Source organism: Cynocephalus volans, chromosome 6 (assembly GCF_027409185.1).
Source record: "Cynocephalus volans isolate mCynVol1 chromosome 6, mCynVol1.pri, whole genome shotgun sequence".
In the NCBI taxonomy this organism is placed as follows: Eukaryota; Metazoa; Chordata; class Mammalia; order Dermoptera; family Cynocephalidae; genus Cynocephalus; species Cynocephalus volans.
This window is the reverse complement of record NC_084465.1, coordinates 81154138-81176579: the sequence shown is the minus strand read 5'-3', so window position 1 is coordinate 81176579 and position 22442 is coordinate 81154138. Positions and strand designations below refer to the sequence as shown.

The 22442-nt window shown below is 31.1% G+C and overlaps 1 protein-coding gene across 3 annotated transcripts in view; it reads left to right on the top strand.

The window, feature by feature from the left end:
• The window catches only part of SNX13 (sorting nexin 13), a 157628-nt gene that overhangs the window by 116881 nt on the left and 18305 nt on the right, over window positions 1-22442 (top strand). For 2 of the 3 annotated variants that reach the window (XM_063099107.1, XM_063099105.1), the window contains 7 exons: window positions 3233-3337; window positions 3944-4076; window positions 8118-8155; window positions 10099-10168; window positions 13259-13431; window positions 18282-18389; window positions 20214-20324. In XM_063099107.1, the coding sequence (XP_062955177.1) occupies window positions 3233-3337; window positions 3944-4076; window positions 8118-8155; window positions 10099-10168; window positions 13259-13431; window positions 18282-18389; window positions 20214-20324 (738 nt within the window). The remainder of the gene's footprint in view (window positions 1-3232; window positions 3338-3943; window positions 4077-8117; window positions 8156-10098; window positions 10169-13258; window positions 13432-18281; window positions 18390-20213; window positions 20325-22442) is intronic. The other variant, XM_063099106.1, reaches the window with a different exon arrangement.

Below are 22442 nucleotides of genomic sequence, written 5' to 3'. Positions count from 1 at the left end.
TTCCCTTGATTGCTCTGTAAAACAGTAAAGTTATATTTCCTGATTCAGAGGTTTGAACTAAAATGTCCTATGGGCAAACAAGGGAATTTTGATAACAGGTGTTTTGGCTCTTTAAAGTTTGGAGCTGATTCTGTCATCTTACCAGTAAGCATGTTTTTTATGGTATATCAAGTGACGCATCAAATTATGGTAACAAAAGTATGTATCCCATAGCTTATAAGTACAGTACTTTGATTTGAAAAATGGAGTTTCAGATATCATCTTGATTTCTAAGATTTTAATAAACTAAAAAACGTAAAACACACTTTGTTCTTCTATGCATATTTGGCATATTATGGAAATGTAAATTTTGAGAAATTTCATTCAGTCCATAAACTTTTTATCTAATGAAAATGAAAAGATTTTACCGGATAAATGTCATGTATTCCCTCTTCATAACACTGCTAAAGTGGATATGATTTCCTTGCCTCTGATATTGACACGTTCACAATGAAAGTTTTTGGTCACTTTTTAGTTTCTTAAAAACATGGAGAAACACAATGAGATTTTTGACATTATAAAAATATCAGGAGATAATTTCCTTAGATGTGTGTCTGTAAGGTGGCTGTCCGTTTATCTAGCTGTAGGAGAGATGCTACAATGTTGGCCTTCAATAAAATCATATTTTTAAAGTGTTAGACAAGACAGAATGTCCGATAACTTGAAGATACTTTGAGAATGAGAGTGTAGAAAAGGATTACAATAAACAGAAATTTATTTAGTGTTTCTCTAAAATTGGTGAATGATCTTTGATGAGCCAAAAAGTGCCTAGACGAGGATGAATTGACTGACCTGAGTTGTTTCCTGTTACGTGTAGGCAGTAACAAAAACTCAAAGTGAACAAAATGACTCATTTAAAAAAAATAAGACTACTGAAGAATCAAAAAAAAAAAGTCACCCAAATTAAACAGGATTTTCTGTTTCTTTACTAAAACTGTATTTTATTTAGAATCCAACTTCAGTTGTAAAAGTATAAATGATCTGTTTTAAGCCATTTTTCCTGAGAAAGAGAGATTTAACTTATGATGACATTTTTATTCTTTAAAGTATTTAAAAATGGACATTTTAGACATGTATAGCCTGTATGATGGATTTATATATGCCAAGGATGTGATTGACAATCAGCTGTTCTACCTATCAAACAAGCCATAGATACAAAGTTGTTGTACTTGTTTTTTTGTTTTTTGTTTTGGGTTTTTTTTTTTTTTTTTTTAGAACTGGAAGCATATTCCTATAGATAAAAAACCTGCTGTTTTGAGTAAACAAAACCCCAGTTATTGCATGCTGAAATTATTTTGTTGGAAGGATATTTAACTTGATGTCATCATATTGGATTGACAGAAAAAATAAGTATGAGTCTGGCTTGAAAAGTGCAGAGCTGAAGGTCAAAGTAGATTTTATATTTGGCTGTTTTCAGTTGTAACACTACCTAAAAGGAAAGGTTGTCCTAAAGGCTGTAGGCAATTCAAAGAAGTATTATTAGAAAAGGAAACAGAAAAAGTAAAAACATATGCATACTGCATTATGGAACAGATGTAAAAGACATTGTTTTTTATTAAATATTATTTTAAGTACATTCTGCTTTTAAAAAGTATTACACTTCTATATTTTAATAATAAAAAATAGTATAATTTACAAAATTTAAATATCCAGTGAAGAGTTTTAAAAATGTTAGATTGCTGTATCAGAAGACAGAAACATTAGAAACTATTGTTATATTTTTCTAACACAGATTATTTGCTTAATTAGTTTTGTTACCACTAATTGCCACTGTTAATTAATTCTGTTGCTTTGTTTAAATAATCACGTCTATGTAGAAACTAAAGAATAGATTAACAGGTAAGTTTGGAAAAACACCTATTTTTATATTTTTATGTTAGAGTAATACAAAATGTATATAAATATTTATTCTGTATTACTTTTTTTTGAGAGAGGGGGTCCTGAATGGTTGTGTACCATGATGGCTCTCTGAAAGTGCTGGTTATCCTACACCAAGGATGTGGCTTAATCCAATTCTGTGTATTTGAGATATACAAGAAAAATTAAAAATTAAATAAATATAAATATTATTTTCAAATTTGTGTCTTTTTATTTCCTAGTTGAATTTAGTGAGCTTAGAGGGCAAATGAAAGGGCAAAACCAACTGACATCAGTATTCCCCTCTTATCTTTATCACATACAAGTTGTTTTGTTGTACGGTTCCTATTTCAGGGGACCCTCCCCCAAAACATACAACCTACTTGGTTTTACTAACAAGAGTGTTGAATTGACAAGGCAGCATTAGAAGTTATATGACTCTTTTCCTACACACTTATTGCTGTTTATTTCTTTTTCTCCTTTCTTAATTTATCCAGTAGATTCCTTAGACATTTTATTGGATAGAATAGAGAAATTATTTAAACAATGCATTTTTTGTTAGTTTCTCTAAAAGTTACAATCTTTAGCACTCGTTTACAGAGCCATCAAAACTAAAAATTCAAAGGTTGACATGACAAAGTTTTTTTAACATGTCTAGCTTTTCAGCATTTCTTTCTTTTAATAAAATAATTTTTGGAATTTAAAGTTCAGATTTTGTAGAATCTGTCACTTTATGTACTTTGAAATGGAAGTTCTTGGAACAAATTAACTTCTCAGATTTTCCCCCTCCTGTATCACATTGGAACTTTGCTGTAGCATTAGTTATAAAAACAAATTTAGGATAATGATAGTGTTTAAAAGCCCATTCAAAAAGATACTGTAGTCAAGTAAGTTAAATAGCTTATTCTTTTAAAAATTGTGTTAATACATATCTAGTAGTATTGAATACTAAACACTAACTCCTAATGACACTGTGCTAGACACTATGCTGTATGTCTTACACAGATCTCTCTTAGTCCTTACAATAATCTTAACCTTATTTATGTGGTGTTATCTTCGTTTTACAAATGGAGTATATGAGGCCTAGTGAGAAGTTACTCAGCAAAAGTCAAGGATTAAGTCCATGTTTGTCCATCAGTCTGCTACATAGTGCATGATGAAGAGAAACTTTAACTCTATTTCAGCCTTTTAAAATATCAAGGTGTTATTACAAACCAATGATTCTTATTTACCAGTTACTTTCAATAATATGATCCATTATTAATTCTCCTACTGTTGAATCTTAACTTGTTTTTAGAAATTACAGAGATTATTCTGTTATTTTTCTGTTTGTTAGGCATCTCCAAGAGTTACTGTTGATGACTATTTAGTAGCAAAATTAGCAGATACTTTGAATCATGAAGATCCAACCCCTGAAATCTTTGATGACATTCAAAGGAAGGTATTATGTACAACATTTATCGTTTTATCTTTCTTGAAGAAAGTATATTTTTATGTGCATGTAATTAGTTTCCTAAAAAGATACTGAAACATTAAAAAAAAAGTACAGTAAAGTGGTGTCTAAGATGATAAGTTATGGCAATAAATAGCTCTCAGTTCCAAAGTATAGACCAATTGTTTATATATTTAATTGACCATTGATGAAAATCTTTATGTTGAGTTATTTTGGTTGAATCTGACTGAAGAGCCAGATATTCTAGTCTTAGAATTTGGTAAACTGATGATGTTTAAATAACATGCTTCTCAAATTTATTTTAATACGAGCTTTGAGCCTTTATGGGTACCTGTTTCTTAGAAAACACTACTTCCTAGAACATTTTATATAACCTGCTGTCATGTGACTTGTGTTGCAGTAGGATCCTTTTCATTGTAATTTAGTTACTGGAGGGACTAGAAGAAATCATTAGTTGTGTTGTAGTTTTATTGCTGACATCTTGTAACTATGATTTATGGCAAGACCTCAATATAGTTGTTGGTGAACTCTTATTTAGTGAAAATCACCATATATATGTATTAATTATTGAATATCCTGATTTGTTTCTATAAGGTATATGAATTGATGCTACGAGATGAAAGATTTTATCCTTCCTTCAGACAGAATGCACTTTATGTGCGCATGTTAGCTGAGCTGGATATGTTAAAAGATCCTAGTTTCAGAGGATCAGATGATGGGGATGGAGGTAAGGTAGCACACGTTTTACACACACACACACACACACACACACATATATATATATATATTCCATGTATATTCTGTGTACAAAAAAAAAAGACCTTTTAAATAAAATTAAAAATGTTTTTGATGCCTAAATATAAATTGTAATATATTAAAAAGTCTATAAATCAGTGACAAAGTTTAGTTACTGTACTAAGTTAAAATGTTGAAAATTTAATAGCCGATTAGAATATAACTATAGAAGCCTTGACTTCTAAAAAGAATGTTTTCCTGAGACGGGTCACTCAAATATTTTTATGGCAGTTTCCCTTTCAGTAGTAAGTAATAATATTTATGATTAACAGGATTATTGAGAAGATTAAATGAGGTAAGTAATGACTCGAGTGTACCCTAAACTATAAAGCATTATAAAAAACTACAGTTTTTGTCTATCTTTAATTTTATCCTTTTTCATATCTGCACAGTGTGAGAGACTTTGGAGCTGGAAGAAACCATAAGAGTAATTTATTCTATCTTTTCGTTTTTTTAAAATAAGGACACTGAGACCCATTAGTATGGTATAGTGAAAAAAACAGTTTACTCCTGTTAGTTTACTCCTGTTTTACTACTTATCACCTGTGTGATGTAAATCTGGAATAATATTCTCATAATATCTTACCTCAGAGTTACTGTCAGATTTATGTGGAATTGTGGATATGAAAATGTTTTATAAACTAAAATGCAAGTATCAGTTTGTATTAGTAAATAGTGAGTTATTTAAGAATAGTAGGAGAGACAGCCCTTAGAATACAAATCTCCAAATTCTTAGGCCCAATGACCATTTTACTTGTGATTCAATTCTGATGTATTTATTAAAGTCTAATTAAATATCTAGGGTTTTGTGTTAGGGTTCTCCAGAGAGACAGAAAAATTAACTGTTATAGGTTTGATGAACTTTCTGGTATGTTCTACTAAGTAAATGAGCAATGTAAATAAAAAAATAAGTAGGAAAGAATAGATTAAGTAATTACTTTAAGACAGTGCTTTAATTATGACCATTTACTGATAAAGAGGTTTTATGGATAAGACCACTTGGGAATGGAAATATAACAGATCTGTTGGGTAGCGAGCACTGCTTTAAAAAATACTTCTATTCTGGAAGATTCCAAGCCTCTCCTCGCTTCCACCTCCTGCCTGTGCTAGTGATATTTTATTTTTAAAACAATCTAAGAAATCTAGTTACAGAAGTTTACATTCCACTTTTAATCACTTTTATATTGATTGTTGATCTGATACCTTAGGTTTTAAAAATAATATTTTTTTCTGAATTATTTGTAAAATTGAATAATTTTAACTGGATTTGATTGCATAATTAAGGAAGTGTTTAAAAAAAGAGTACTTCTGTGGGAGCTGAATAGTAAAATTTAATGTACCTCTACTTTATTATATAGTATATCTGTATTTCCTGTCTGTTGAACAGTGTTCTTTTGTAGAGCTACTATGAAATTTGCAATAGCCACTGTATATCAGCTAATCATCCTAAAATGATTATTGTAAACATTTTTCTTTATATTAATTTCATCTCTTTTAGAAATTTCTTAGTATTTGTGAAATGGGTTTGCTATATGACCCAGAATGAACGCAGATAAATTGAGTCAAAATAAATTGTGTGAGCTTCTAAGTAAAATGTAATTTAAAATGGAGATAGTAGCAGTATATTATGTAGGAGTAGTTTTTGATCCTATAACATAAGACCCCTTCCAAAGTCTTTTAAGTTGACTTTTAGCTTCCATTTATGTCTTTCCATCCAATCTGTCTTTTTTGCAGTGAATGGAAGCAAACTATGATGAGCAATCTCAAATTTCCCAAAACCTCATAATTACATAAAACATAAAACAGAGTAGAAAAGTTATTTTCTGGAACTGATTTTGATCTGAAGTAAATGTGCTTCTCATATATCAGTCATTGAGTAACCCCTTACATTTATATCACTGATTGTAGTTTAGAATTATATACTTATATATTTTATTGTCTTTCTAGGACATTGCTTTCTAACATTTTATGTCCTAAGTGATGAGTTTTTATACATCTTATCCTGAGAAATTACCTATCCCTTTTTCGAAACCGTTTGACAAAATGTATGTAGATTCATAGTTATAATATACAACCTTATTGAAAATAGCAGTCAGTGTTACTGTCAGTGTCTAGGTTTTAGGTCATTGATACAACTTTTTTCAAACAGCAATGCTTATGATTTACTTCTCTCTATAAGATTATTTAATGAAAAATGGGTCTTCCCAACATTTTTTGTTATAAATTAGTTTTCTGACTAAAATTAAGCTTCATGTATTTTTTAGGTATTCTGACATTTTGACTACTTTTTAGACATTCTGAAATAATTGTCTAGTCTATTTTTGAAAAATGCAGTGTACAATTGAACCTAAATTTAATGGGCCAAGTCTTATCATGTTCATTGATAGTATCCTCTAGTGGATTTTCTTTGCTGGAGAAGAAATTTCATTTCTACTTATCTGAACTTCACTATGTAGATAGCTGGATGGCTTTCTTGTGCATGCTCTCTCTCCTCCCCTTCTCCTCCTCTTCTTCCTTTTCTCCGTTTCTCTTTCTCTTTCTTATTCTTGATTGCTTTCATTTGTTAGTTCAGCTTTAAATTATTTTAAAAGTAGATATTTTCCTCTTTATTAAAACAAGGCCTCACAGTTTTATAAAAATATTTAAATTATGATTTCCTCTTAAAATTTTAATCTCAGTCACATTGTTTTTCTCACCAATTCGAACAATACTTTGTTTTGTTTTCTAATATTTATAGGCAGTTATCAAATTTTCTATTAAATGTGGACCAAAATTGATTTTAAACTGTATTTCTGGAACTTATGATTATTATAGAACAAGAAAGTAAAGTATGCCTTATTTTGCTCCTGAATTATCCTTTTAACTTGACTTGTCTTTGGTGGGAAGATTTAAGAAGTGGGCAGACCACAAAAGAGGTAGGAGGCATATAATTGATTAAAGAGGATGGAGAACCGTTTGTTACTCATTTTAATTATCACCTTTCTATTAACCAAGGGATAATTCTAGGTGAAATTTCCTGTTTACCTTGTGAGAACCCAGCTCTGAGGAACCAAGAAAAGTTATTGGGCATTTAGAGTTGTTTAAGTTGGAAGGCAATACCAGCTGCCTCTTTGTAAAAATAATCCAATCTTGCATTTTGAAGACCCATTTAGATTAACAAATTTATAAGTAATCTCTTTAGTGCTAAAAACCATACATTAGCTTTATATTCTATATGAATATTGCTTTACCATAGATTCATTCGTGTTTAAGAGGGACACCTTAATTGGAAACTTAATTTGCTTAGATATACAATAAAACCCTGAGGGAAAAGATTATTGCTTGACATTAATTTTAATCTATAATTGACTTAGTCTATAACATTAATTTTAAAAATTAACCTTTTCTAGTTGTTTTTTAATTCAATGGCTTTGAATATGAAATTTTAAATATCTTTTGATGAATTAATTTAATGTAAAAATCTAGACTTTAGATTGTTTTTGAGCCAAATCTACTACTAAGAATAAGTAGACTTAATAGATATATTAACAATCAATCCATTTATCCATCACACTGAAGACAAATTTGTGTTATTTCTTAATCCAGTGATACAAAAATAACAAAATCGCGCTGATATTTCCCTGTGGGCTTCATTCACTCTGCAGTGTTTTCCTTATGCTTACATTGTATTAGGCAATTTAATATGATACTATGAGAATAAAAATATTTAATAATGGCTCTCCTCTACATGAATGCCCCCCTTCTGGTTTTTTTGGCCAGCTCTCAGTTACATATATATATTTTTACTGAAATGCCAGGCTTGGAAAATCATAGGACTTAAAGGATTAGGAGTTTGGGAGTATACTACAGTTTCTTTTTACTTTTCTGCTAATGTCTTGGCTATGTGACTTTCATTCGTGGTGTTTGAACCTTAGCTAAAGCAACCATTTCAAAAGTTTTTTACTGTATACTAAGTTGAATTTCCCTCCTACAGAATCTTTTAATGGATCTCCTACAGGAAGCATAAATTTGGTAAGTACTACGAAGGGTACTTTAATTATTAAAGTGACTTGAAAGTAATGTGAAAGGCTGAGACTTGGCATATGTAAATAAATGATATATTTACAAGCCCCCAAATCATCCTTTAGTATTATAAGAAATTATTATGCTTTTGAAGAAATGTTAAATTCGCATACAAGGGATCTGTCAATTAGAACTTAAAAATATTTCATTTTTTTTTTAAAGGATGAATTTAGGTCACACCTGCATAATTGCAGTTGCATTTTATAAAGAAATTGATTTATTATTTTCAGTTTCAATATTTAGTGTTTATATGACTGGTTAGTCCTATGATAGGCAGTAAAGCTGTCACACATAAATGATTACATTGGAATGTTTTTTCTTCTCTTGTATTTAGAAAAGAAATATAAAACCAGTTGGGATAACCAAAAGCTTCTGGATGCTTCTTAAAGTCTACACTAAAATAAATTTAGGTCATGTAAAAAAATTTTTTTTAAGCTTACAGAGTTTTACAGCAACTACACGACATGTTTTTAGCATAAAAACTGTCATTGGCATTTCATATATTCAGAGTGAAGTGTGAAATAATGAACATTTTAGTTCTTTTATATATCCAGCCTCTCCATTGAATAGCTTATTTACTAAAATGCTGGTAAGAAGAAATGTTAGTGTTCTGTGAAGGTTTTAGTCCAGAGTTTGACTGTGTAGGGGAGGGAGGGAAGAGGTGGGGGATTTTTCCCTCCACCTACATTATTTTTTCTTTTAAACCTTTTGAACCTTTTGTAATAGCTAAATGATTTAGAGGTTCATTGTCTTATGTTGTCACCTACACTTATTTCTAAAATAACCTTGAGTAAATGTTCTGTTACTAAACAAAGTATAAAAGTTTAGCAAAACATTAAAGCAAATCAACCATAGTGTTATGTCAGATGTTTTTTAACTTTTAAAAATCACACAGCCCATGCTCTGTCTAGCACACACCAAAATTTCACACTCCCAGTAGGAAGACAGGTGTTCAACGTAAACCACGTTGTTTGTACATACAATTTAGGTACAGTTAAGCCACTGTTACCAATTAGAGAATGGTGGGATTCTCTAAACATGAATTCCTAGGTGCCATCCAAGGGACAACCTTGCAAGCAGTCCTTCCTAACAAGAGCGGTTTTCAGGTTGCCATGTTAACTTTCTGTGCACATTCTACTTTTATTATCTCATTATGTTCGCTTTTATGTATGTGTGGGTGTGTGTATATGCGGAAAAAATGATTTTTAAAATCTAGACCCAAAGCCCAAAGATTTATTTTGGGTCAATCAATAATCATTCTTGCTTGTGGAATTATTTTTGAAAATTAATTATTTAAAATATATCTTAGTCTATGGATCATGTCACTTAATAAGTAATCATAATAATAGCTAACATTTGTTGGAGTAGGCAGTTTTCAAAATGTTTTTCTCATTTAATTCTCACATAACCCTATGATGTATGTACTCTTTTCACTTAATACATAAGGAATCTAAGTTAACTAATGAAATTATTTCTAAATTAACAAAAGTCTTAAAGAATACAGAGCTGGCACTAGTATATTTCAGCATTTAAAAATTAAAGTATTAACTTAAGAATATGTCTCTTTTTATCTAGTTTTTTCTTGCCATATATTGAATGTAATTGAAAAGTAGCAAGTTATGGTATATGGACAAGCAATGAAGGAAGAAATAATCTGATATATTAAGTTGGTTACTAAATTATTTTGTTTATAGTTTTTAGTAGTGCTCAATCTTGGTTTTTTTCTCTACTGTTAGTATAAATGGAGAAGATTATTAACAGGGAGTCTTGAGGGATGCAAATAATATAAACTTTACATGCTGCAAAGATGAGTAATGCATGTATGCTGTGGAAGTTCTTTAATATTTCTTTTCTATAAAATTAAAAAAATTTGTTTCCTGATATTTTTACAGTCTTTAGATGACCTTTCAAATGTATCTTCTGATGACCCAGTACAACTTCACGCTTATATTTCAGATACTGGTAAGAGATTTTGTAGTATAATTATAACTTTAAAACTATTGATTATTATATCCCTAAGTTATTTTCTGGATTTATTTTTTCAAACCATTTGTTTGTTTTGTAGTCATTTAAGTTACTTTTATTTTCTGGAGCATGTTCTTCATTAAATTCTGTAATGTTTATTTGCTTGTGTATTTGGGTATTTCCTTTCTCTAAAGTTGTTACTGTTAACAGTTGAAAATGCAGATTCTAAGCATTTTGTCATTTCTAATAAGGTCTGAAACCGATCTTTTCCTTTTTTTACTTGAAAATGGCCGATAATTGTCTGCACGATTCTTATTAAATCTTTTTTGGGGAGATGATTTTTTTTCATACATGCAAAATCAGACTAGATAACTGGGGAGAATGAAGCCTCTGGGTATAGGAATTTGAAGAAGTTCAAGAAATGCTTGAATGGGGTGAGAAACCTTTAAATCTTGGTGATTCAGCATATGTGCAGAATTGATAGTGAACCAAGAAAAAATTTCCATCATTGCCATTGAGTTATTAGATAAGGCTAATGAATATTAGATAATGATAGTTTCTTCTCATCTGGCCTTTTACTAGTCCTAGAATATAGGAGTCTGTTTGTCATATCAAGTACTGAACTGTGAACATACTGAGGCATACACCTCAATTCAATTTCATGCTTGCATTTCAGAAACTGAAAAGAGATTTTATAGTATAAGTGTACTTTAACAGATATTAATTTGCAGTAAAAAAAAAATCCTTTTTTCTTTTTGCTTCTTAGTGGAGCTGGGGTCTCATTTTGCATTCTGTTCCCTGCTACATTTCTGGAATAAATTATCTATAATTGCTGATTCAGTTGTTACTTTATCTTTTACCAATAGTTGGTGCATAGATTACTCTACTCTTACAGGTCATTAGGTAACACTGTTATTAATAAAACCAGAGGTCTTGTTGCTTTTCTTTCTAGCTTTTGATATAGTTGTCCCACTCTTTTCTTCCTCACGTTTAAAAAATTCTTTTTAAAATCTCTATTTTCATTTTTGGTTTGTCTTCCAAATGTGAGAGCCTTTGTTAAAGTGGGAATGTTTAGTATTTGTCTTTTTATTTCTTGGAGATCTTAAACTTTTATATCTAGAGGAAGATACTCATGCCCACATTTCTAATCCTGATCTTTCTCTTTTCTGAGGGTTCTGACTTTTTAGCTGCTTTGTCCATTTGTTTATTCAAGAAGTATTTATTAGCTTCTTAAAATGTATGGAAGCACTGTGCTATGCATTTTTAAAAAATTGTTATTTCTGTCAAACAAACTTATGCATAGATACTGAAGAGGTAGAGGAGTATAGTAGTTAAAAGCACAGCATTTTGACCGAATTGCTTGGGTTCACGTCCTAGCTCTGCCACTTTTAATAGTTGTGTGAACTTGTGCGAGTTTCTTAACTTCTGCGTACCTCAATTCCTCATCTGTGAAATAGGATAATAATAATAATACCTACCTCATAAGGCTGTTATGGAACTAATTATTACATTACTAATTATACGTGATAGGCATCATATATGAGTGTTTGTTCAATAAATGTTTATTTTACCAATTAGACTGCATAGTCTCTGATTGTAGATCCCACATCCTTAACATCTCTATTAAAGGAAGTAAAAACTTAGAGTCTAGTGTAGTGCTACTCAAAGGGTGCTGGATGGACTCTGGTGTGTACTGCTTCAAGAAGTCTTGCTTTAAAAAGTATTGGCTAGATTAAACAGTGTAATTAGTGATGAGGTTGATTCATATTCTGATACTAGTTTCTTACCTAATTATGGGCTAGTAACAAATAATTTGAAGATTACCTCCTATAAGTAGCCTTGGTCTAATGAAAACAAAACCTTCTAGCAATATCACCGCTTTCTCAAAATTGGTATGTTTAACTTCATTATCTTCTTAATTACCTTTCTGTCTTCTGCATTTCTTTTATAATAACTTCATTATTCTTCCTGTTGTATATGCAACTCTGGCTGATCTCCCTGCTTATCAATTTGTGACAAATCCTGATTATTCTTTTTTAGAATGCTTTCTTACATTACTTTATTCTCTCCTTTTCTATTCCTTGTTGTTCTCCTTGCTCTTGTTAACTCCTAATTGGTTATGATTAGCTGACTAATTGGAGATGGCAATCTTAATAGACTTTTAAATAAGTATGTTTAAAGTATTCATAGAGATAAATCCTAAGGCTAGAATAAACAGTATGAAAAAAGAACCAAATAAAATTCTAGAAATCAAAAAATAGTGATTGAAATTAAATTCAGTAGATGTATTAAGAAATAGACCAGATACAGATGAGGGGAGAGTTAATAAGAGAAAATAAGGTAAGAATTTTTTTCAGTAAATTTTTAGAAACCTGACCTAGGAGTAGAGTAGAGCACAGAGAAATAAAAAAATGGAAAATCAGAAAGACAAGTTAAAATGGTTCAAAGTGTATCTCCTTACTTAAGATTAGTACAAATGACAAAATGAGAACAGGTTTTGATTTTAAAGACTACCTAACTTGGATGGTATGTGGCAAATCAATAGTAAAATGCTTTAAAAAAAAAAATCCCCAGAATAAACTACAAGTAGTGAATTTTTGATATTATTGAAGAGAAAGAGAATTGCCAGAAGATAAATCATATCCTGTGTTTTTCACTGTTTAGTTGAAAAGATTTTAATTGAAATGTGATTGAATATTGAAGGCTAGTATACAAAAGGTTATTATTTTGTTTCTGCTATTTTTTCTCTATTAAATTTGAGAGGCTCTAATGCTACAATCAGGTGGTGATGTGGTAACATCACTAGTAATAGGTAAAAGCTCTTTGGGAAGAGAATCCAAAGTAGACATCCACTTTGTGGTAGGTAGTGTCATTATAAACTTTTAGATCATTTTGTTTTGTAGCCATCATATGTAATACTTTATGTATGTGTGTACAGAGGATGGAGATCTATTTTATCCTTTGCTGACATCCTTTTGTCTCAGTCTGTCATTTCATATTCTTCATTTCACATCGTCTTTTTTGTTTTTGTTCTTCATCTTCCTCCTCTTTGTGTCTTTTGTTCTTCATTTTGTTTTAAATGACTAGTATATGCTGACTATGACCCATATGCTGTGGCAGGCGTTTGTAATGATCATGGCAAGACATATGCATTATATGCCATCACTGTACATCGGCGCAGTCTAAACAACGAGGAGATGTGGAAAACCTATCGTCGTTACAGTGACTTCCACGATTTCCACATGAGAATCACTGAACAGGTAATGAGGTTTCTTAAAACTTGTGTACTTCACGTTGTTTCTTGATTCAATTTTGGTTCTGAATTGTTCTGAGGATGCTCAGATATTCACTAAAGTTAATGAAAGTAGGTAAGAATTTTTTGTATAATTAGTATAAGGGTTAGAATAATCTTGGGCATGTAACCAATAAATCAGATATTGAAAACTTTAACTAGTCCTAACCATTGTGAACAAGGGACAAATATCAGTGGTGTACCTTGTAAAAGTAAAAATCAATGTGTATTTCTGATTTTAAAATTTATTGCATGTGTGTGTTGTGCTTTGCCAGAGGTATTTGGGTTTGGTTTGAAGCAGGGATGGGGATTGGTATAGGACTTTTTCTGCTTTTGTTTTTTGGAGATGTAATTCAGAGCTAAAGTTATTTTAAGAGGCGGCCTCATCCAACACTGTAACAGTTAAATCCTTGATCCATTGCTTAAGTTATTTTGAACTACAACCTAAAATACATTTTACATTAAACAAATAATGTTTTTTAATTCCTACAAAAGACACCTTCTTGTGTTATATAAGTAACTATTAGGACTTTTAAGTATAGCAAATGTAAATAAATTCTCTGTCCTGTTTTTTATTAAATATTTTATCTTCTCCTTATCTTAGAAAAAATTAAGTATCACCAGATGAATTGGAATAGATGATGTATGAAACTTGTTTTAGCTTTTCAAAGTCTTTGATACATTCAGGGTTTTTAGATATACAAGAGATATTAAACAAATAGAGATAATAAGGTGACATCTGATTGGGTAAGCTGAACCTTTGAAATGATGTACTACTCTGAAGCTTTGAAATTACATTGTACTACTTTAGAAAACAGAAAATATTTTTTTCAGTTAAACTAGTGGAAAAAATATGGTTGGTGTTATGGTAATCTTATTAAAATATTTTGTCAATGGAGATAAGCTATTAATAGCTAAAAAATGACTAAAAACAGAACATTAGTACTTACTTTTGAAGTCCATATTAAAAGCACTATTTTAACATATTCATAAGGAAATTAATAACTTCAGACATACCTTCTCTTCTCTTCTTATGTTAAATGATCTTTTCTTCACGTTTTGCTTGATTTGTTTGCAGAGGTGAAAGAATTTTCTGCTCCACACTGAAGAAATAATTGCTTTACTTTTTCAGAATATTACCTATTTAATATTTTTCTAAAAGCATAATCTCATATATCTTTCTTTCCATTCTTACATTTTAACCAAACATGATCATTTTAATAATAATTTGAATTTCTAAGAGCAGTTTTATTTAGTTGCAAATGAATGGGAATTTGGATTAATATGAAATTTTCTTTGTGCAAATAGTTATTTTCTTTCTATTATTAAGAAGAGCAATCATTGCCTAATTTAAATGTTCTAGACTAGGACTGTAAATACTATGTTTACATATTGACAAATATAAGTGAAAAACATGCTTTAAAAAAAAGAAAAAAATTTGTTAATAGGACAATCCAAGCAGGGATCCCTTTTTAATATAGCACTAAAAATCAAATGAAATTGATACAGCACAGTTCCTTTTTCTAACAGTTTAGTGCAGGCGAAGTGGACATATTTTGATTTGATGTTTCTTATAAAGTCATAGTAGTTGTCATTACTGAAATGTTTAAATTGCTCAAAGAGCACTAGAAATTAAATACTAAGCTTGTAAATGAAAATTAGGTTTTAGCAAAAATATTTAGCATCTATAAATAAGACTTGGACTGTTTGCCTTTTAGTTCAGCCTTTATTTTTTTAAGTTCAAATCTTCTATAAAATAGTGGAAGAAAAGCGTAGTGACTTGTAATTCACCAGTTGGTAACAGTGCACCTGTTGACATGAGTAAATGTTAATTCCATAGAGTTCTTAAAGGAAAATTATTTTAGAACAGGTTTCATTTTATTTACTTAACTTTGTGATATAAACTTTTTTCCAGTCTAAATATATGAACTATCATTTATTTTCTTTAAAGACTTTTAATAGTCTAATTTGACATTTTATGGGAATTTATAAAATTAAAAGAAAATAATTAAAACGTTGAATGTCATATGGTTTTAGAAATTGCCTGAAGTGCCCATTCATTTATTCATCAAGTATTTAATGAGCATTTCTTGTGTGCCTGGCACTCCCTGGGTGCTAGGAATATAACAGTAAACAAGGTATACCAAATCTTTCAAGTAGATACCGTGCATTTCTGTTTTATTGGGTGAAATCTATATAAGAATAGATAAAATACTAGTGATTTAAATGATAATATTAAGTATTCAGCAAGGCAATTGACTAAAAATATGCATCTGTATATATAACAAATTTCGAATTCTTCTAATACAAGTTTCAAGTCTGCTCTTTAAATTTTTCAGTCATGTATTTAGGAATCTAACCCTAATATGTTTAATGTAGAAAGCTAAAATCTTTGTTTTTAGAATGTCTATGATTTATATATAGTGTTTGAGTTCTTTGTAAACACTGCCGTATTCTTTTAATTTATGTGAGTTCTGTTTTGGTGAATTTCTAATTTCTTTTACATGCCTTTAAAAAATATTTTCATGAATTTTTGGCAAGTGAAATTATATTATTTCAGGGAATGGGCTACCTTTTGCTTGTACTTATAAATAATCCTTTAAGTGCCACCCATAAGATGGGTTAACATAGAGTATTAAATTTCCTGTTTTTCCCCCATACTTTTATTATTACTGTATTTGAGAAAACTACTAGTGATTTATATTCCTGTTGCAGACAGATAACTTAAAAAGGAGTTTGTTTTGATAATTTAGATTTTAAGAAAATAACTGTTACTGTGGTGGTTATTTTTGTTTTCCTTTTTGTTAAGGTTTAATATTTTAATAGATATTGCCCTATTCCCTACATATATTGGTTTGCTAGGGCTACCATAACAAAATACCACAGACTAGCTGGCTTGAACAAAAGAAATTTATTTTCTTAACAATTCTGGAAGCTAGAAGTCCATGGTGTTGGCAGGTTTGGTTTCTTCTGAGGTCTCTCTCCGTGGCTTGTAGATGGACTCCTTCTTGCTGTGTCCTCACATGGCCATTTGTGTGTGTGTGTGTGTCTGTGTGTGTCTGTGTGTGTACGCACATGTGCATTCCTGCTGTCTCTCTTTATATCCAAATTTCCTCTTCTTAAAGGGATACCAGTCAGATTGGATTAGGGCCCACCCAACCTAGGAGCCTTGTTTTAACTTGATCACCTCTTTAAAGACCTTGCTTTCAAATGTAGTCACAATCTGAGGTACTAGAGGTTAGGTTTCGCCATATGAATTTTGAGGAAATACAGTTCAGGCCCATAATACCCAGAATAAACTATGCATTCTGTAAAATTGAGTCAGTAGTTTAATATTATATGGATAAGTAATATTGGAAGAAATTAAATATCTTTTAGGATACCTTGAAAAAGTAAACGTACTTCCATGAAGTGAGCTTTTTTTAAAAAAAGAATTGAATTCATAAAACCAGGTTCTCTCCAGTGGACATTTGATATTTGATGAGGACCCATTTCTAATACTTTTGTGAATCACCAAATTTGTGACTATTACTGCAGCATAACATTTTCTCTGTAGATTGCCCCTATGCTTTTTTGTTTTTCCTGACATGCCTGGAACGAAAAAACTGCTTTTACCTTTTATATTACATGTAATTAATTTTTTCAAATTTCAGTTCTAACCAGCCATGAGATTTGTCATTCCGTTTAATAATTTATCAGAATCTTTCAGCTTGGGGATGGAAATTATTCTAAACCTCTTTATTTCCTCTTCTCTTTAATCTCTGCACCAGGAATTAGTTTTCTTTAGAGATGTTGTTGTTTTAAGCAAAAAATGGTTTTTAAAAGTTTGTTTTACTTCAGGATATGTATCACATGGGAAAGCCATGAGGCTGCTTTAAGTTTCAGGCTGTTGGCCAGACACAGTCATTAGCTAAATGACACTCTTACACTCTTTTAGCAGCCAGCATAATTAATTTGTTTTTCAGTAAGGCATAGCAAATTTCTGTCATGGACCTTTGAAGATGCACCCACGTGTTGTCTGTAAATGTTAGACTTACAGTAAATACATTTACTTTGTGTTTGTGGCTCTACAAAGATAAAATATAAGGGTACCTCAAAAAGTTCATGGAAAAATAGAATTAAAAGATAATACAAATTTTTCCATGAACTTTTTGAAAGCCCCCTTGTACATGCTGATGGTTCTTAATTTTTTTCTTTAATATAATCTATGAGTTTATTTTTCATGTGGTTGATTGGGAAGGATATCAGTGCTTACTGTAGTTGTATATATACGGAGTTGTAATATAGCTACTATCTATATTTTGAAATTTTCTTTTTCTGCGTTTGATAATTACCCATTGCAATGATTAATTGATTTGAAATCATAAGTAATAAAAATATTACTTTATTAGATTTTTTAACAAGCCAGGAACTCATAGCTTTGATCATTAAAAATTTTATTTGGCAATGCTTTATTTACAAGTCAGGAGTTGTTAAGCAAAATATTTCTTAAAACCTTTCCTTATGAAAATTTTGAACAATCGCAAAATTAGAAACTGTTAAAATGAACCCCCATGTTGCCGATACCCATCTTCATCAGTTATTCATGTTTTGTCATTCTTGATTTAAAATACTTCTTTATAGTAAATAACCTTAGAACTATGTTTTGGAGATATTTGAACAATAGATTGTTTGTGATTTTTGCTTAATATAATAAAATATATTGTAAAATTATCTGTTGAAGGTGCTTTTGATATGTAGACAAATTGTCATTAGAAACATTTTTTTCCCTGTTTATAAAAAACTGAGAAAGACAATTGAATGTCTTTTGTCTTATAGTTTGAAAATCTATCAAGCATATTGAAGCTTCCTGGTAAAAAAACTTTTAATAATATGGATAGAGATTTTTTAGAAAAGAGAAAAAAGGATTTAAATGCATATTTGCAGGTAAGTCCATGTTTATTATTGCCCATAGAATTTCATTTAATATAGCACACAGATAAAGAAGTCCACTTTTGAGCAGCATGTCCAGTGTGACATGCAATCTTCTCACTAATTTATAAACATTATTTGTTTATTTTTATTTTTTATTTTTATTTTTTGGGGGGCTGTCCAGTATGGAGATCCAAATATTTATGTATTTATTGATTATTTTCTAGACACTCAATGTTAAGGATTTTGCTTCTTCATGTTTACAAAAATACACACAGCTACACATACATATTCATGCCAGAGTACTGTAAAGTCTAAGTGTTTAATTATAGGCTAAACAGTTAAATGTTTCCAATTTGGTAAATAGTAGCTCTTCATGGTGTATCAAAAACTAGCAGGTTTTTATTCCCAGACAAATGTGTGTAGCTGTCTCCTCTGGCCTAGAATGATTCTAACATTACAATTCAAGAGAGGAATAGATCTGAGGGACTAATTCTAATGTGTGGCATATTGGGCATATGGTTTTCTCTTGTGGAATAATAAAACATGTCTCACAGGTGACTTATTGCATAAAGTTTTAGGATCCCCAGAAACTTTGTTTTCGACCTGGTTACCCAGATGCCAGATATAATATCATCACTTTTTAATTTTTATACTGATTTGTGGTTTATAAAGTTTTCTCATGAAAATTAAACAAGCCATCACTTAAGGTTTATAGTGTTCCACTATTTAGCTCCCTACTTCTCAGCAACCTGTAGCCTGCAGACCACATCCAGCCTACCACCTGTTTTTACTAAGTTTTATTGGAGCATAGCCATCCCTTTCATTTACTAGCATCTATGGCTGCTTTTACAAACAGCAGAGTTGAATAGTTACAGCAGAAACTCTGTGGACCATAAAACCTAAAATAGTTACTGTCTGGCTCTTTACAGGAAAAGTTTTGCTGACCCCTGACTTAGAATTTAGTGAAACTTAGGTAATAATATACTGGATATTTTGTTTGGAAAGTTTCTTGCTCTCCCTCTTTCCCGCTCTCTCCCTCTCTCTCTCAAATATTTATAGCTATGACTGGGTTTGTTTGTAACCATAATTGTAATTATGTACCATTATTATATACTGAAAGAATCTAAATCTCTGCTGTTGTTCACCTTTGTTATCTCTTGGTTTGAAGCTAAATGTCTGATAGAATTCTTATGACCCTTGTTAAACATTTTGATTTTTGAAAAAGTACTGTCTTCAGTTCCATTAAAATGTATATCATTTGTTTTTTAGATTTAGAAAATGACCACCTTTTCCAAAATCTGGTGCTGTAAATGTATCTTTTAAATGTGGCTGTACTGTACACTTTTTAGCTAAGGAACTTTATATGTCAAAACTTGTTCCATTGAAGTAAGCTAGAATGTTAAGTTATATCATTAGTAGTTGTGAAAGCAGTATTTTGCTTGACTTACTTATAGCACTTCAAAGTTTTTGTTTGGATTATTTTATGTACTTTCTATTTCATAAAATTTAATTTCTATTCAATATTAATTTTAGAATTATTATGTAAATATCATAATTTCCCAGTGTTGATCTTCTAGTATAAGCTATAAGGCCTAAAATAGATTAGTAAATACTTAGACAACTTTCACATTGGATTCTCTGAAAGTCAAAATAGCAGAGGGGAAGAATACACACCAAAGTGTTCATCATCATAGAAGTATTTGTGACTTTATTTTAACTGTTTTATTGGGTTTTTATTAAACATGAAACTAAAATTCTTTGCTATACATTCTTAACTTTTTATAAGGTGATTATAAAAATTAGTTAATTTGCAACACCTTTTTTTTTCCCTGTTAGTTACTGTTAACACCTGAAATGATGAAAGCATCCCCAGCTTTGGCTCACTGTGTGTATGATTTCCTTGAGAACAAAGCCTACAGTAAAGGGAAAGGGGATTTTGCTCGCAAGGTAAGCAGACCATTACATTGTGTTTCTTTTTAGGTCTGTTTTCATACTTTGTTTTTTAATAAAAGGAAATAAATTTAGATTTATATGTATGTTTTAAAACTAGAAAGTTTTTATTAAGTGCTCTTTGGCGTGTTTATTTTCTATGATTTATTAAGCCTAATATTGATAGAAATATCTACTATTTATAAATTCATGTCTTTATATGTAGATTGTAATACAGCAGAAGATTGAAAGAGGAAAAAAAAACCTTTTGAAATGGTGCATTTAGAAAAGTTTGCCAAAGACAGATTGCAAGCTTTTCTTATCTTGTGAAGGAAATGTTTCTTACTGGGAGAAAATGTCTTTTTCTTGGAGTAAGGATAAGAAAAATGTTAAGTAGGATGTGTTCTGAAAGTATTTATGCCTCTTGAGTAAAATCTTTCTTATAGTCCTGTGCCACTTAACGATGTTTTGGCCAGTGATGGACCATATATATGATGGTGGTCCTGTAAGATTCTAGGTGTGCAGTAGGCTATGCCATCCTGATTTGTGTGAATACACTCTGTGATGTTTGCACAACGATGAAATTGCCTAACGATGCATTCCTTAGAATGTAGCCCCGTCATTAAGCGATGCATGACTGTATTTAAAATATTTCAAATAATTTAAAATAGTGTACAAGAACTATATTTGGAATAAGATACTAGGTTAAGACAATAAATGATTAAGTGCTCAAATTGGGCAAGATTGCTTAGTGGGTAACAATACAAGCTTTGAAATCTGACAACCTTTGGTTCATATCCCTGCTCTGCTATTAACTTACCTGTGACCTTGAGCATGTTACTTAACCTCTTGGTACTTTAGTTTCCTCAAGAAACGAAGGTGTTGGGCCGAGCCCGTGGCGCACTCGAGAGTGCGGCGCTGGGAGCGCGGTGACGCTCCCGCCGCGGGTTCGGATCCTATATAGGAATGGCCGTTGTGCTCACTGGCTGAGCGCGGTCCAGCGGGTCACAAAAAAGAGAAAAAAAAAAAAAAAGAAAGAAAGAAACGAAGGTGTTAATCCTCATTTTAGAGCATTGTATAAGTCAGATGAGATATTCTATGTATTACATTGCCTGGCACATAAACAGCCTCTGTATAAATGTTTACTCTTAGTGGTAGTAGCAGCAATAGTAGCAAGAGCAGTATAGCAGTTGGGGAAGCAGGGGAAAGATATGCAGCAACTCTTTGTATTATCTTTGCAACTTTTTGTAAGTCTGAAATTGCTTTTAAATAAAAATGTAAAAAGAAAAAGGATGACCCCACCATCCTCCTCCCATAAAAAGACTAACCTTTTTTAAAAAGGTTAAGGAATTAACAATTGTAAATCTAAAACGTTCATATGATTACTCTAGGATGTTGGATTTTAATGTCCTAATGTTTTTTTGTCGTTGCTTTTTTAAATTGAAGCATAATTGATTATATATATTTTGGGGGTACAGCATTGATTACCATCACCCGTGTACAACATATGATGATCAAATTAATATTAATAGCACATTCATTATGTATGACAAATCTTAATTACTCTTGATGCCCCTTACCCAATGTCTTCCCAGCCCTCCCTCCCTTCCCCCATCCCATCTCTAGTAAACATAGATTTGTTCTCTCATTCTGAAAGTTCAACAAACTATTGTGGTCTTTCGTCCCTCCCTCTGACTCTCTTTCTCTCCTTCTCCTTCTTCCCTTTCCTCCCCTTCCTTGTTTCCTCTCTTCACTCCTTTTCTTGCCTTCCTTCCTTATCCTCCCTCCCTTCCTTCATTCTTTCATTCCTTCCTAGCACCCACTTATGAGTGAGGACATGTGGTATTTCTCTTTCTGTGTGACTTATTTCACTTAACAGAAGTTTTTCCAAGCTCATCCATGTTGCTGTGAATGGCAGAATTTCATCTTTTTCATGTCAGAGTAGTATTCCATGGTGTATATATACCTCATTTTCCTTATCCAGTCATCTGTTGATGGACATTTAGGTTGGTTCCATATTTTGGATTGTAGATAGAGCTACGATGAACATTGGAGGCAAGTATCCCTTCGACATGACAATTTCCGTTCCTTTGAGTATATACCCAGAATTGGCATTGCTGGATCATATGGTAGTTC